The sequence below is a fragment of the Strigops habroptila genome, chromosome Z, assembly GCF_004027225.2.
Source record: "Strigops habroptila isolate Jane chromosome Z, bStrHab1.2.pri, whole genome shotgun sequence".
Classification (NCBI taxonomy): domain Eukaryota; kingdom Metazoa; phylum Chordata; class Aves; order Psittaciformes; family Psittacidae; genus Strigops; species Strigops habroptila.
Window position 1 is genome coordinate 87,800,902 of NC_044302.2, and position 13,625 is coordinate 87,814,526.

The following is a 13,625-nucleotide window of genomic DNA, read 5'->3' on the forward strand; positions in this document are numbered from 1 at the left end:
ACAACATTTTTATCATGTGTTACCACACTCTTCTTCAGTGAGGATGCAGGTTCTCATGTGTTTGTATGCACTGAAGTGTTGTTCCTTCATTGCATATTGAAATATGTTCAGTCAAATTTTATTCAAACACGTTTCATTCCATTCCAAAGTGAACTCTCAGCTTGAGAGACTCCAGGAAGCCTATATTCTTGCAGTTGTGGAAGTACATCAGAGCAACTTTCACACAGCCAGAACCTTTTCTCCCAGTCACCACTGGGATAAAAAAACCACACCACTGGTCTTACGCAAGGACCGGTTCTGACACACATCACTTGTGGCACACTGACAGCACTAAACCTCTCACTACACAGTGGGTTTTAAATTGCTGGAGTCTAAACTTCTGAGCCATGTTACAGATAAGGCAGAGCTCAGTTTTGCATCTCTCCTGCTAAAAGATTTTAACTCTTTCATTTACCTCATCCTCCCTCAAGGCGTGACTAGAAGCCACTCAGAAGAGGTTTTTTTCTAAAATACTGTGCTGACTTCTAAGGCTTAATAGTGCTGGTACATTTGTGGTGTCTAATTCATTTGCTAGGCAACGCATGATGCCACGTGTCTTTGAAGAATTACACCTACACTGCACAGATTTCAACATTCCACAGGATTTGTTTCCTAAATTCAGTTAATGCCCACAGCATGAAAGATTGTTGCGCAGGCATCAAGAAAGGAAAATGGTTCATCTTTCACCTGAGTTGATCAGAGCGCTGGAAGTGTTGGGCCCAAATCTCTTCCACTGCAAATCGCAAGGCTGCAACATTGGAAAGTTACACCAATCGACAATATAATTATCATATATATGTCTGGGCTCCCAGGTAATAAAAATGCCATCATCTGTACCATTAACTTGTTCTTCTTTAAGCTCTTTGATGTCTAGGAATGAACAAAAACATAGTCACTATTATTTTCCTGCATAAGACCCTTGATTCATAAACAAAGATCAATATAGTTTCTATGCTAAGCTGTTAAAACAATAATAAAACAGTCACATTCCTTCACTGTCAGACATACAGGATCTTTTACATGCTGAAAGTTGATTTCTTTGTATGCTGAAAGCCGACAGTTGAAAACAAATCCACTAATTATTACTATATATTCATAAAACTTCAGAAACCTGGAGGCGTAATCACAAGAGGCTAATCACACACAAGAGCTCTCTGTAAGGCACTGACTGCATCTTCACAGCACCTGCCGCAGGTCTGAGGCCCTAATTTAAGGCTAAATATGTTTTGCTCTGTGGAGCCTCTCCGTGCAAAACAGACTGTTGTAAGGGATGGATCAAGGCACTTGAGCTACGTATTCATACAGTTACCATTCTGTAGGCAATAACACATTAATAATTTTCAGATACCAGTGTGTGAGTTAAATAGGCCAGGTTAATTTGTTCCCTCAAGATGATAAATTACCGCTTCACAAAACTCTCATAATGGAAACTAATTGAAAACTGTTACCTGTAGAGCTAGGGATTATCAATATTGAAGGAAGTGAATAATTTACATTGTTCTTTGCTGTGATTCTGATTCTGTAAGAATGGTTATCAATGGAAATCCTTGTGCTATTGTAGACTGATGAAAAGGAGATGCTTTCAGACTCAGAACGATCTTCTACTTTTTCCCAGGTTACTTCATATGAAATACTTTCTCCATTTGCTTGAAAACTTGGCGCTTGCTGGGGAAAAAGTTATAGGGGTAGACACCAATTACTTACTAAACTTTGCAAAAAAAATAAAAGAGAAAAAGAAGCAAGGGACATTTAGAACTTTAAATAACTAATTGGCTATATTATTTCTGTAAGAATATAAACACTTTTTTCCATACATGCATACATATACTGGTGGAAATAGAAACGCAGAAATCTCAGTAATGGGTTTTATCTTGTTATAATAGTTAGAAAAACAGAAGTATATGTCTGAAATGCCAGGACAGCATACAGCTACATATGTTCTGACATATGTTATATATGATATTTGTCTTCGATTCTTAAAAGACATTTTCACATTGAATTGCTATTAAGTGCACACAAACTTGTTAAAGTTCACGGGAGAAACTTCCAACCTGTTCATGAAAGGCTTTGCTTCTGTTTCTGTACCAATGCCTTACCTTCCAGAACAAGGTCACATTCCGCCCCCCCTGAACTGGTGTAATTTCTCTCCAGATATCCAGTTTCCCTGATGGAGCTGCAATAAATACAGCAAATCAAAGATGCTCTAGCTGCAGAAAGGATAAAGCATTTAATTGTTTCCTCCTATTCGAAGAAATTCCAACCCCAAACCCTCTTTTTCCTTTTTCCCCATCACTCCCAGGTCTTGCCGAAGCATTATCCTTAAACTTCTTTCTCTCTTCATTATTCTTTCTGAATGAATGCCTGGTTCATCTCCCTAGAAAATCTTTCTTTGCTTGCAGTTCCCAGGTCCCTGCACCATTCCTCCAGCCCTCACAGAACACTGTAATTCAAGCCTGTCCATGCTCCCAGTCATATGGATTTCACACTGCCTGCACTGGATGAAATGGCAGACCGGCAGCTAGGATAAGAGTTGTTTAATAAGAGACACCTTCTTAAATTTTGCTTAGTGTGCTTCTACTTTTAAGCATGTGACAGGCCTCTGCTTTAGCTACACAGCAAGAGAGTAGCAACAAATGGAAAACAAAGGTGGCAAGAAAAGAACATCCTTCAAGCTTCTCTTCTCAATAGACTGGACGTACCTGCTTCATTTGTCCTGATGGTTCGGGCTTCACTCCATTCACTCCACTTCCAGAAATGCTTAGCTGCCCCACAGTGCACTCTAGTTGTGTATTCAGTGTATGGCTGCAGTCCACCCACGGTGATGCTGGGTGAGGCATAATGAAGGTGTGTGTCTGAACTATTATGCTGCAAGACAGAAAAAGAGAACAGTTGAGGCTCAGTTCAGCTTCCTTTCAGTTCAGAGGTTTTTGTCTGAAAGAAAAAAAATAGTTCTTCCTCTAGATACTATAGTAGCCAGTTAAGTTTGAGTTGGAAAAGATAATCATGGAACAGTAGTCAAAAAGACTCAAAATAAAAGATATGCACAAGATCAAAAGTCTGGGAGATCCAAAAAGAAGTCTGCAGGCTGTCTCAGTGTAACTGAGTAGGAGTCACTCACAACCTGTCAAATGACTACTCTTTACATCAAGCAGGGAATCTACTGAGATCTTAACCTCACAGAGTCTGGGTCTCTTACTCAGTTCATGTAAGTAGTATGCTTTTTCGGATCTATGCACAATCTGTTCTTTCCATTTTTCCCCCACCCCTTTCCTCCACTCCCTCCCAAAAGACAGAGTTCTAGTAAGAGTCAGAAAGTGAACATGCTTTTAGGCCTCTCCTCTAAACTGTCTGCTGCAATGATCAACTGCAGCAGCCATTTGATCTAATAGCTCCTGAGTAATACTTAAGACAGGACGCAACTTGATCCTGATCTTCATAACGCCTTTTTAACATGCTAGAGGCAAGCTGCCTTCATAAGATACGGGCTGCAGAGGAATGACAGTACACATGCAAAGAGTTAGCCAATCTCACCATTTGTGAAACAGGTGGAACAAGACAAGGAGGCCAATCTTCACGGAGGTGGAAGAGCATGGGAAGTAAAACTGTTTGGTGTTTCCTCACTAGAAACCAGACACACTACCACCAAGTACACTAAATAGTACACAGAAAGCTCCTGAACTAATATAAAAAAAGCCTTCAACATGCCTTTCCAACATTTGTGTGTAAGATGAGATGAGTAATAAAAACGTGACAAATCAAGATTAGCAATAGCTAACAGCTATCCTATCCAGCTATTCTCAGTGTAGAGCAAACAAATCCAGAAAACAGACACATCAACATGCTCACGAGATTTAGGCTGTATTCAAATTGCTGGGGAATTATTTTTTAATCTCACATAAAAAAAGATACTCGCTATGTTTTTTTGTATGAAATTCACGTTTCATACCAATTCTACTTTCCCATCAGGTAGGAGCACTTCAGTCTGACAAAAGAGTTCAATTCTTTTGTTTTGATGTTTCCAGTATAATGTGATTTTGGTATCTGTGCATTCTTCCCACAGCTGCGAAGGTGCGGCAGGATAAACTGTCAATGGAAGATCTGAGTTAGCTCCCATAAAACATAAAGTATTTTAAGGTATTTTAGCTGAGTAGTAAAAGCAAAAAAATACAGATTTCTTTAGCAGTGTAGGAGAAACATATCTAAATTTGTAAAAAATTAATTTCAGAATATAAATGCAAGTAAATATTATATAAGATTTAAAAAAAAAAAAAACCAAAAACAAAAACCACAAAACCAACCAACCAAACAAACAAAAAAAACCCTACAAAAAAACCAAACCTCTTGTGCTGACTTGGAAATATTTCAGAAAATGGTGAACATCAGAAAGACTCAGAGACTCTTATTGCAAATGCAGGAAGATTCTCTAATCCAGGAGCTGGTGGAGGCTCCCGATGTAGCATGGTGAGTAACATTTGCCACATTTCTATACCCCAGCATCCAGCCTTTTCACCAGAAATTTTATTCATATCTCTTACATTGACTTCTGCCAGTAGTTGCCCCCTGGTAAACAGGGCCAATGCTACTTCTTCCAGACGATTTCTGAGATCCTTGACTGCTATGTAAGCAGTATTCAGTGAGAGCAGCAGATCTCAAACCCTGCCATATTATCAATACAATTGTAAGGAATAAGACACAGCCATGTGAGTGAGTGGTATGTTTACAGCTCTGGCATTATCCTAAATGGATAATGAATTACAGTTTGAGGACTTCCAGACTCAAAGGAGCTTTGATACAGAAGGTCCCAGCTACCACCTGCAGAACTGGAAATGATGGACATCAGTTTTTCTTTACTTGCTGACAACCTTTAAGTAAGGAAAATTCTACTGTAAATATGTCCAGGATCACAGAAAACATAAAGGATTTTACAGCAATCACTATTTAAAAGGTTAACTCATCATAAGTATTATATATCACTTTTAACTCGTGACAATCACTAGAGCTGGAAAACTAGTAAAACTTTAATGTACTTAGCACATTGAATGTAATCTATTTTAGCCTGAATTTCCATGAAAATGTCCTTTATAATATTGTGTTGTCTCACCACAACCTGTTAGTTTACCCCTTCGCTTTCTTCCTGCTCTATTTCTTCCACCCCCAAACAATCAAATAATCAACTTTTAGAACTCTCTTGCCTTTCTAAGACAAATTTATCAAAGACAGGCATGTAACATTGGTTCCTACAAATCATATGAAAAAACATGTCTAGCAAAACTGTAATCAATGGCTTTGAGGAAGGAAAAACTGCCAGAATGCAGCAGTTACACCAGACTCCCTGTCCATCAGATGTCAGCTAAAAACAAAGCACATATGCCTCCCGCTTTTTCAAACAGGTAAAGCAGCCACAGGACCTTCAGAACACTGAGGTGATGTGGTGGGGCTAGAGGGCACAGGAAGAACTGGAAATACTGCTGCAGACATAGGAAATACCCAGGTGTTTTGAGGTAGAAGTAGGTAGGAACTTACGGGACCTGGTGTACACTGTGATGAAGGATACAACTCATAGGGAAGAAGAAACCACAGCCATCAGCTACTGCTCACAGAATAACCTGTTTTATTTCACTGATGATGAACTGCTCTTCTGTCCTTACAGTAGCACAGCAGATGTTACTGTCCAATATTAGCACCAAGAGAGGTTAGCACTATCACTTCTTTCCTGGCAATGGCTGCTTATACCTGCATCACCTCTCATTTTGAGAGGTGTAATTTTATTTACCCACTTTTCAAAACATGCATCTCTACTTTATATTGGCAAGACAGTAACATCAGCAATAATACTTTGGAGAAGGGACTGAATTCCCATGTAACTGACACAGGCATTTTTCTTGAACTTCCCATTTTATATGCTTGTATCGTATTGCTTCCTATACTATGAACCACCCTTAGCAAGGCAGCAGATTTTGAAGCATTAAGGGGTCATTTCAGTAACCAAATATGACCTTTGTGGTGAAGCTGGTTTTTACCATTAACACAACTTAGCAAGGCTGAAACTGAAAAGACAGCAGATAACTATAGCACAGGGACAGATAACTAATAAAAACTGTGAAGATAAAAATCAAGGACTTCATACTTTAAACTGGGACACTCAAGTATTAGGATCAGGAGGACAAGGCCTGCAACAAAAAAACCTCCACAAAGACATAGAAAAGACCTTACTTCTGTGAGTTACATCAAAAACATCTGTGGCAGTTTTCTTTCCCAGTGGGTTTTCCACAGTCACGGTGATATTCAAGATCCTCTGCTGGCCTATATCCCAAGAACACGAGCACTGCTCAGAACAAGTTACTGTGCATGGAACCTTTTTTTGGGAAAACCTGTCAAAGAAAGTGGGGGTAGAGGGGAGATAAAGAGAGAAAGACATTTTTCCATAATGTACAATTGCCATAGATGTTGAAAATGCCCAACCAGAATACACTGTAAAAAATAAGGGGGAGAGGGACTATAAGAGGCCACCCAGTTCTTTTCCCTAGCCTGCAGTAGGATATTTATAGGTATTCTTACAATTAGAAGAAAGTTTTCTTCAAAGCCTGAGTTTACTTTATCTTTTTAAGATACAGCTAAATTGCTATACTTTTAAGATACAGCCAAGCTTACTTTATCCTTTTAAGATACAGCTAAATTGCTTTTAGTGATTTCCTTGTGGAAATTCTGAACTAGGGACTTATTTGCCAAGAATTAAGCGATTCATATAGCTACCATTATGCTTTCAAATGAAGCAGTGATTTCAAGTGCATCTTCTAACCTTCCATGTTTAAATCAGCACCATAATATCTTAATGGAAGTGAATGATGAAGAGACCATGAAGGTATAATACAGTGATGACCTGCCTTCTGCTAAGGTCTTTGGATGAAAGTTTGTCATTCCCCTTTCTCTGCAGGCCCTGCTGTAAAGTCCCTTTCCTCTTCATTTAGATGCCTCTGTAGCGAGGAGCCAAGGGCCAGGTCTGATATGCCACAGCTGTGTAGCAGCTGAAATTATAGAAACTATAGACAGAAGTAGGATTGTCAGTAGCTCAAGAAGGAAAACACCAGCACGTAAAGTTATAAAATCATAAAGAAAAAGTACTAGGGAGGCTAATCAGGCTAACTGAGGGTTAGCTGGGAATTATCAGTTTGCGTCAGCATTAATGTAAATGGCTTGTGAACACACTAATACCACCTGATTTAATCCTAGTTATCTGTTGTGTGTGTTACCCAATAGTTATGATACACTTTTCAGTTATCTATATTCTGATTGCAGGGTGTTTTCATACACACTGAAAGATATCCAAACAAATTAACCCAAAAGAATGTTTACAACAAGCTTTATCAAGCAGATCCTGGTCTGATGAACCTGGAACTTTGTTGTAAGTAGTCTAATTGAGAGCAGTTCTGCACTGCTCAGACTTTGTTAAATAAAGGATCAGAGCTGGAAAGAGGCAGCAGCTAATTACAACAAGGATAAAACATTTCCGCAGATTTTAAAGGAAAAAACATAACTGTTCTGTACAGCAGAGACCAGAGTTAATATAACAATGAGCATACTTACTCTTCATACAAGGTGTATGTTGGTGAATGATCTCCATAAAGATATGTGTCTCCTCCCTGGCTCCAACTACATGTTACTCTTCTCATGTCTTGAGTTTGGCAGGAAAAATCATTAGGTGCATCAGGTGATTCTTGTCAGAGAGAATAAACAAAGAAAACACCAACAGCATGGCAGTCAAGGCAGAAGTCATCAACTTTTTTACTATACTAACAAACTACAAATAGTGGATATCTACAAAGTTTAGTTTAGTACAGATGTTATTATTTCAGTTAAACTTATTCAATGACTACTCCACAGAGAAAATCAGGATAACACCATAAATTAATTGCAATCCAAACACTTCTGTATGTTATTATTTTTTGTTATATTCATATATTCACTAATTTAATCTGCACTGTTTTCTACCTGTAAAAATTGCTACTAGCCTTCAAAAGGGGACTGTGCAGAGTTTTTACCACATGTACACAGACAACGAAGCTGAACTCCTAAGTGGGTAGGTATATTAAAAAAAATCAGTCACATGTCCTAGAGTCAATTAATGAGAGTAATCTGAACATATTTAATGCTATTCTTTAATGCTTTCTATATGCAAGTGTACAGATATGAACTCAGACATTAAACAGAGTTCAGCTGCACATGACAGGACAATGACAATTTCCCACAGCCATTCTTGACTAATAACAACAGGAAAATAGAATTGTAACAAAGCATTCACTTACTACCCACAAAGAAAACTTCATGATCATAGCATTGCTCCTCATTGCAAGACTCTTGACAGTAGACAGTGATGTGAGGCACTCCTTGATGTGACACATTTTTCACAGTGAGAAGTCCGACTTTACTGTATGTGTGATTGAAAACATGAACAGCTGGGACTAGAAAGAATTCCTTAATGGTTTGACCTTTCCTTCCAATGCAACAAAGAGTGATGTCAGAGCCTTCCTCTACAATTTTCTCATTTGGAAAGATTTGTGGTCCACTGTTATTTGAAATGTCCAAGCCTGCAAATTAATACATAATAAACCATTTCAAAATCTACTCATGGCAGCAGCCTTCAACCAGAACACATAACTGAGCATTTACACAAGAATCTGCTAATATTATATTATCTATTCATGGACTTCCATTTATTTAACTCCACATGTAATTATACCTATATTTCTCTTAAACCCAGAAACATATAATGTAGTCCAACAAACTACCTAAGAGACTAAACCCATCTCCCTGCTTGCCTTTCACTTAGCAGAAAAAAAGAGTGTGCATTTAAGAACTGCCTTTACAGATGAACACTACCTCCTGCACCAGTGAACAGTCTGATGCTTAGCCAAAATGCCTGCTCTTGAAGATCACAAGCAGGGGACTTGAAAAACATAATCTTCTGAAGCTCATGCAGCACTCAGCTAAGAGAAGACAACATCGAATGAATTCGATCAGTAAGGGGATACTCAACCTGGAATGTCCAATTTCAACAGAAAAAATAAAATCTCCAAGATTGAGCTTAGTGAGAAATCAAGGGAGACCTGCATCCTATTTCCCATTATATAAGGTGGGGTAGATGGGTAATTTATGTGCCACATTCCAAGTATACATATCTATGCTGCTTCTACTACCCATGATGTCTCCCGTAACTAAAAGCCCTTGCTGCTCCAAACAAGACTAGTGTTTCTTCACAAAGTCACTGTAGACTGTAGTAATTTTTTCTAAAGCAGTTACATATTTTGCTTATAACAAATTATCTGGAAACCAAACTGTTCTAGTAAGACACTGTAATCTGAAAAATAAAAAAGGGTTTTGTGATATCATGAATGACATTGTTGATTCATTCCCTCTTTACACTCATAATTCACAGAAGGTCATTCCAAATGAGCTGACTTGCTCCTCTCTCTCTGCTGCTTTAATACAAATGAAAGCTATGAACCCCGGACAAAAGCAACACATGCATCAGATGATGTAGCCATAACTATGCGCTTCTTCTCCTCTCCCTCAGACTAGGCCAAGACTGCATCTGACCTGGCGACAGGCTATTCCAGAGCCTATTCAGGATCCCATGCCACTCTGTGTACTGTATTGTTTTAATGTATTAACAATACAAGCTCTAAAACTTTCAGTCTGACAGCTTTGGAAGACAGTCTGCAACTTAAAACAATGGCTAAAGCATTGCTATTACTGCCAGAAAAAAACCCCAAAACAATAAGAGTTGATTAGTAATTAGAGATGAAAGAGTTCAAAATGGATTCTTGATTTGATACCATCTCTCGTGACCTACATTTTAGCATTACAGTCACCAGTGAATTACAATCTAGCTTTGTACTCAGAAAAAATAAAACTAATATTGCAAAGTCTTGTTTTGCTTACCTGGCACAGTCTCCCACAGACTCCACTGACTCCAGATTTTTGATGCTTCTGCTTTGCTCCTGATTCTCACTGAGTGTGCCATACATTCCAAAGGTATGTCTGAATCCCATATCCAATGAAGAGGCTTTCCTGATTTATGAAGTGTGACGTTATGAAACTCCTACAAAGCGCAGTAAGGCAAAGTACTGAAAACACGGCTATGTGCAGACACTTTGGAAGTACAACACAAGCAGTGAGCGAAAGCTCACAAAGAAGAAAAATGCTTTTGAAAAAATGAATCTCCGAAATCCCACTTGCTTCACATGATCCCACACTAACTAGTAGCTAAGTAACTGCTTACAAATCTGTACTAGCAGCAGTGGAGTGACTGATGTGCTGGCAACACTACTTGATTTCTGACAACATAGTTGTGAGTCAGGCCTTGCTTCTCAAGAAATAGATTCACTCTCAGAGCCCTGCTGTACGTTATTTGTGCAGGCTACTACATGAATAACAGCATGCACACATGCACCTGCCTGCAGGTGCACCTTGTATAATGATCTAGGTTACATACATGGCTTTGAATTACAGCCAATTAGGATCTATGCAGATAATATCTCATGGTAGTTCTGAAGCACAACAACTGAGGACAGTACTACCATCAGTGACAGGTAGAGTAGGAAAGTATCTGCTGATTTCATACAGTCATAGAATGGTTTGGGTTGGAAAGGACCGTAAACATCATCTAGTTCCAAACAGCCCTGCCATGGGCACGGACACCTTCCACTAGACCAGGTTGCTCAAAGCTCCATCCAGCCTGGCCTTGAACACTTCCAGGCATGGGACATCCATGACTTCTCTAGGCAACACATTCCAGTGTCTCAGCACCCTCACAGTGAAGAGTTTCTTCCTAATACCTAATCTAAATCTCCCCTCTGACAGCTTAAAGTAATTCCCCCTTGTCCTATCCCTACATGGCCTTGTAAAAAGTCCCTCTCCAGATTTCTTGTAGGACCCTTTAGGCACTGGAAGCTGCTCTAAGGTCTCCCAGAGCCTTTTCTTCTCCAGGGTGAACAACTCCAACCCTCTCAGCCTGTCTTCATAGGAGAGGTGCTCCAGCCTTCTGATCGTCTTCATGGCCCTCCTCTGGACTCACTCCAACAAGTCCACATCCTTCTTAGAGGAAGAAAATCACCTCCATCGACCTGCTGGTTATGCTCCTTTTTATGCAGCCCAGCATACAGTTGGCTTTCCAGTCTGTGAGCGCACATTGACGAGTCTTGTTGAGCTTCTTGTCAACCAACATTCCAAGTCCTTCTCCCCAGGGCTGCTCTCAATCCTTTCTCAGCCCAGCCTGTATCTGTGTTTGGGATTGGCCTGATCCAGGTGCAGGACCTTGCACTTGGTCTTGTTGAACTTCATAAAGTCCACCTCTCAAGCATGTCCAGGTCTCTCTGGATGGCATCTCTTCCCTCCCATACCACACTCCAAAAACCCACTTAGTTGTAGTTATATGGCCCCAGTTTCTCACTTCAAGGTCAGATCTACTCATGGAGTATTAAAAATCCTATCCCATGTATCAGTGGTCAAAATTCTCTGAACTGCATAGAACTCATCTGCAGTGAAGATGTGGTTCTTCAAACACAGAGACAAAATAACACCTGCTGGGCTCACCAGAGTAAGTTGTGATTCTTAACAGTGCTATCTTATTTTATTGACTTCTGGTTTCAGAAAAAAGAAGCCTTTCTCTTCTTTTTTAACATGTGCACTTCATATTCTTCCACAGTTCAGTCAGCAGATGACTCACAGTAAGCTATAATATCCCTAAAACATGCATTTAGTTCCCAAAGGATTTTTGTCAGATCTAAAGGAGAGAAGATTTTCTTTGGAGACAAACGTTTTCACACTGAAGTCACAAACTGGGGAAAACATCAGGATCAGGCCTATGATTTCAGTGATCTCCACCTCTTCAGAAAATTTGGCTACTTTAGCTGTTCAGGCAAACCAGCAGTATAGGGACTTTGCAAAAAAGACATCACTACTTCTTCCTTAACTGGAAGAGTATAACGTAACTGCGTATAACATAACTGCTAACAGGGCCAAGTGCAGGGCTTAGAAGGCTTCACTCACACTGAGAATACGTTTGGTTCGTAAGGTGAGAGGAGTTGCAGCAACATGATTCATGCTCAGTCTCCAGTGAAGGATAGTAATCATGCTATAAAAAAAGACTGCCTTTGGGAGCAGTAGAAGGGATGTTTCTGGGAAGCTGCATAGGGGACCTGCACCTTGAAAGGGAAAGAGAGGCCTTCAAAAATCAGATCTCTTAAGTCTGCCCACCGCAATCCCTCAATAAATGTGTGCAAGGCGTATCTACATTCTGCACAGCTAGAAATTACTTCATCTGACCCAGTATTTTTTTTTTTGTACAAAAACTGGGCATAACCTTAGACCAAGTCTGGCACCTAGGTAGAAATACGGAGGTATTTCTAGTATAGTTTTGTAAATAGTGTGTTGTGAGTTGTAAACCTATACAGGAAAGCTATCTATATATGCATGTGAACATTTGATTTTCCTTTAGCTTCCTTTATACTGTAAATAACTACTATACCTTTTTTAAAAAAATACACTTACTGTCCACATAATACTAGTTTCATCTGTTCGACGGACTTGTATTTCAAAAGACATTGCCAGCTCAGCATCATGTGCTGACTTGCCAACATCCCATTCCACCAGCAGCTGCTGAAGAGCCAAATCTTTGGAAACGTTAAGGTGTGTTACTGGAACCACAATGGATTCTAGGGGCATGAAAAGGACACAAAAATATTAAAATTTAGCTAAGTTATAAAGCAAATCGGAAACAACAGTGGCTAGAGGTAAGATAGGTTCCAAACCAGACAGTTCTGATTTGGGGAGGGAGGAAGAGGGGGAGGAAGTAATCAAGACCCATGCTACTGGTATCAAAAGCAAAGATAATTTTTCATCTTAAGGCATCAGCAGCTAGAATGAGGTTCCTGAATCTAGCCAAAAGTCCCCCCCCCCACCAGATTGGCTATGCTATTCTATTTCTTTATGCCCCCAATTTACTAGCTAATTTATGGGAATACTGATCCATCCCTTTTACAGTCTTACGAAAAGGAATAACATAATGTATTAGCAGAGACTGAATCCCAAGAAATCCCAACCCCCAGCAAGCCTTCTCATCATTACGCAGAAAATCCAGGCTCAATTGTGCTCTCTGACCTAACTGGATAGGTTGAGAGCTTCCCTCTGCTAACTAGCTGAGATGATATTCTAGTATTAGGCACATTCATGGTTGCTCTACACAGAGCTTAGGTCAGGCCTGTGGATTCTCCTACTGGAATTAGACACCTACTTATAAAATGTACCTCCATCCTTTTTGAGGATTTGGAGTTAATTTCCAGAATAAAATAAAGTTTAAAAGTCAGATTGAAGTGCCTTTTGGTGTCAGGAAAGGAAAAGCCCTTAAGAAGACTAGCCAGCTGAAACCTACAGATCAGCTTATAAGTGGTCCCTCTTTTTAGATGTTTGCTCCGTCACCTCTCCCCAGAAAAACTAACTCTTGGGAGAGATGAAATATGCCACTGCCTGATATGTACCTTCTCTCCTTCTTGAAAAACAAACAAGCAAAAAAAATGCTATTGATCTGG

General features: G+C 39.6%; 1 protein-coding gene across 2 annotated transcripts in view; it reads right to left on the reverse strand.

Moving 5' to 3' along the window:
- The window catches only part of OSMR (oncostatin M receptor), a 33,819-nt gene that overhangs the window by 9,227 nt on the left and 10,967 nt on the right, over window positions 1-13,625 (reverse strand). For both annotated transcript variants that reach the window (XM_030511749.1, XM_030511748.1), the window contains exons 4-13: window positions 12,589-12,752; window positions 9,979-10,138; window positions 8,343-8,624; window positions 7,624-7,753; window positions 6,253-6,410; window positions 3,986-4,122; window positions 2,739-2,904; window positions 2,136-2,212; window positions 1,488-1,704; window positions 727-909 (exon numbers count right to left, since the gene is read on the reverse strand). In XM_030511749.1, the coding sequence (XP_030367609.1) occupies window positions 727-909; window positions 1,488-1,704; window positions 2,136-2,212; window positions 2,739-2,904; window positions 3,986-4,122; window positions 6,253-6,410; window positions 7,624-7,753; window positions 8,343-8,624; window positions 9,979-10,138; window positions 12,589-12,752 (1,674 nt within the window). The remainder of the gene's footprint in view (window positions 1-726; window positions 910-1,487; window positions 1,705-2,135; window positions 2,213-2,738; window positions 2,905-3,985; window positions 4,123-6,252; window positions 6,411-7,623; window positions 7,754-8,342; window positions 8,625-9,978; window positions 10,139-12,588; window positions 12,753-13,625) is intronic.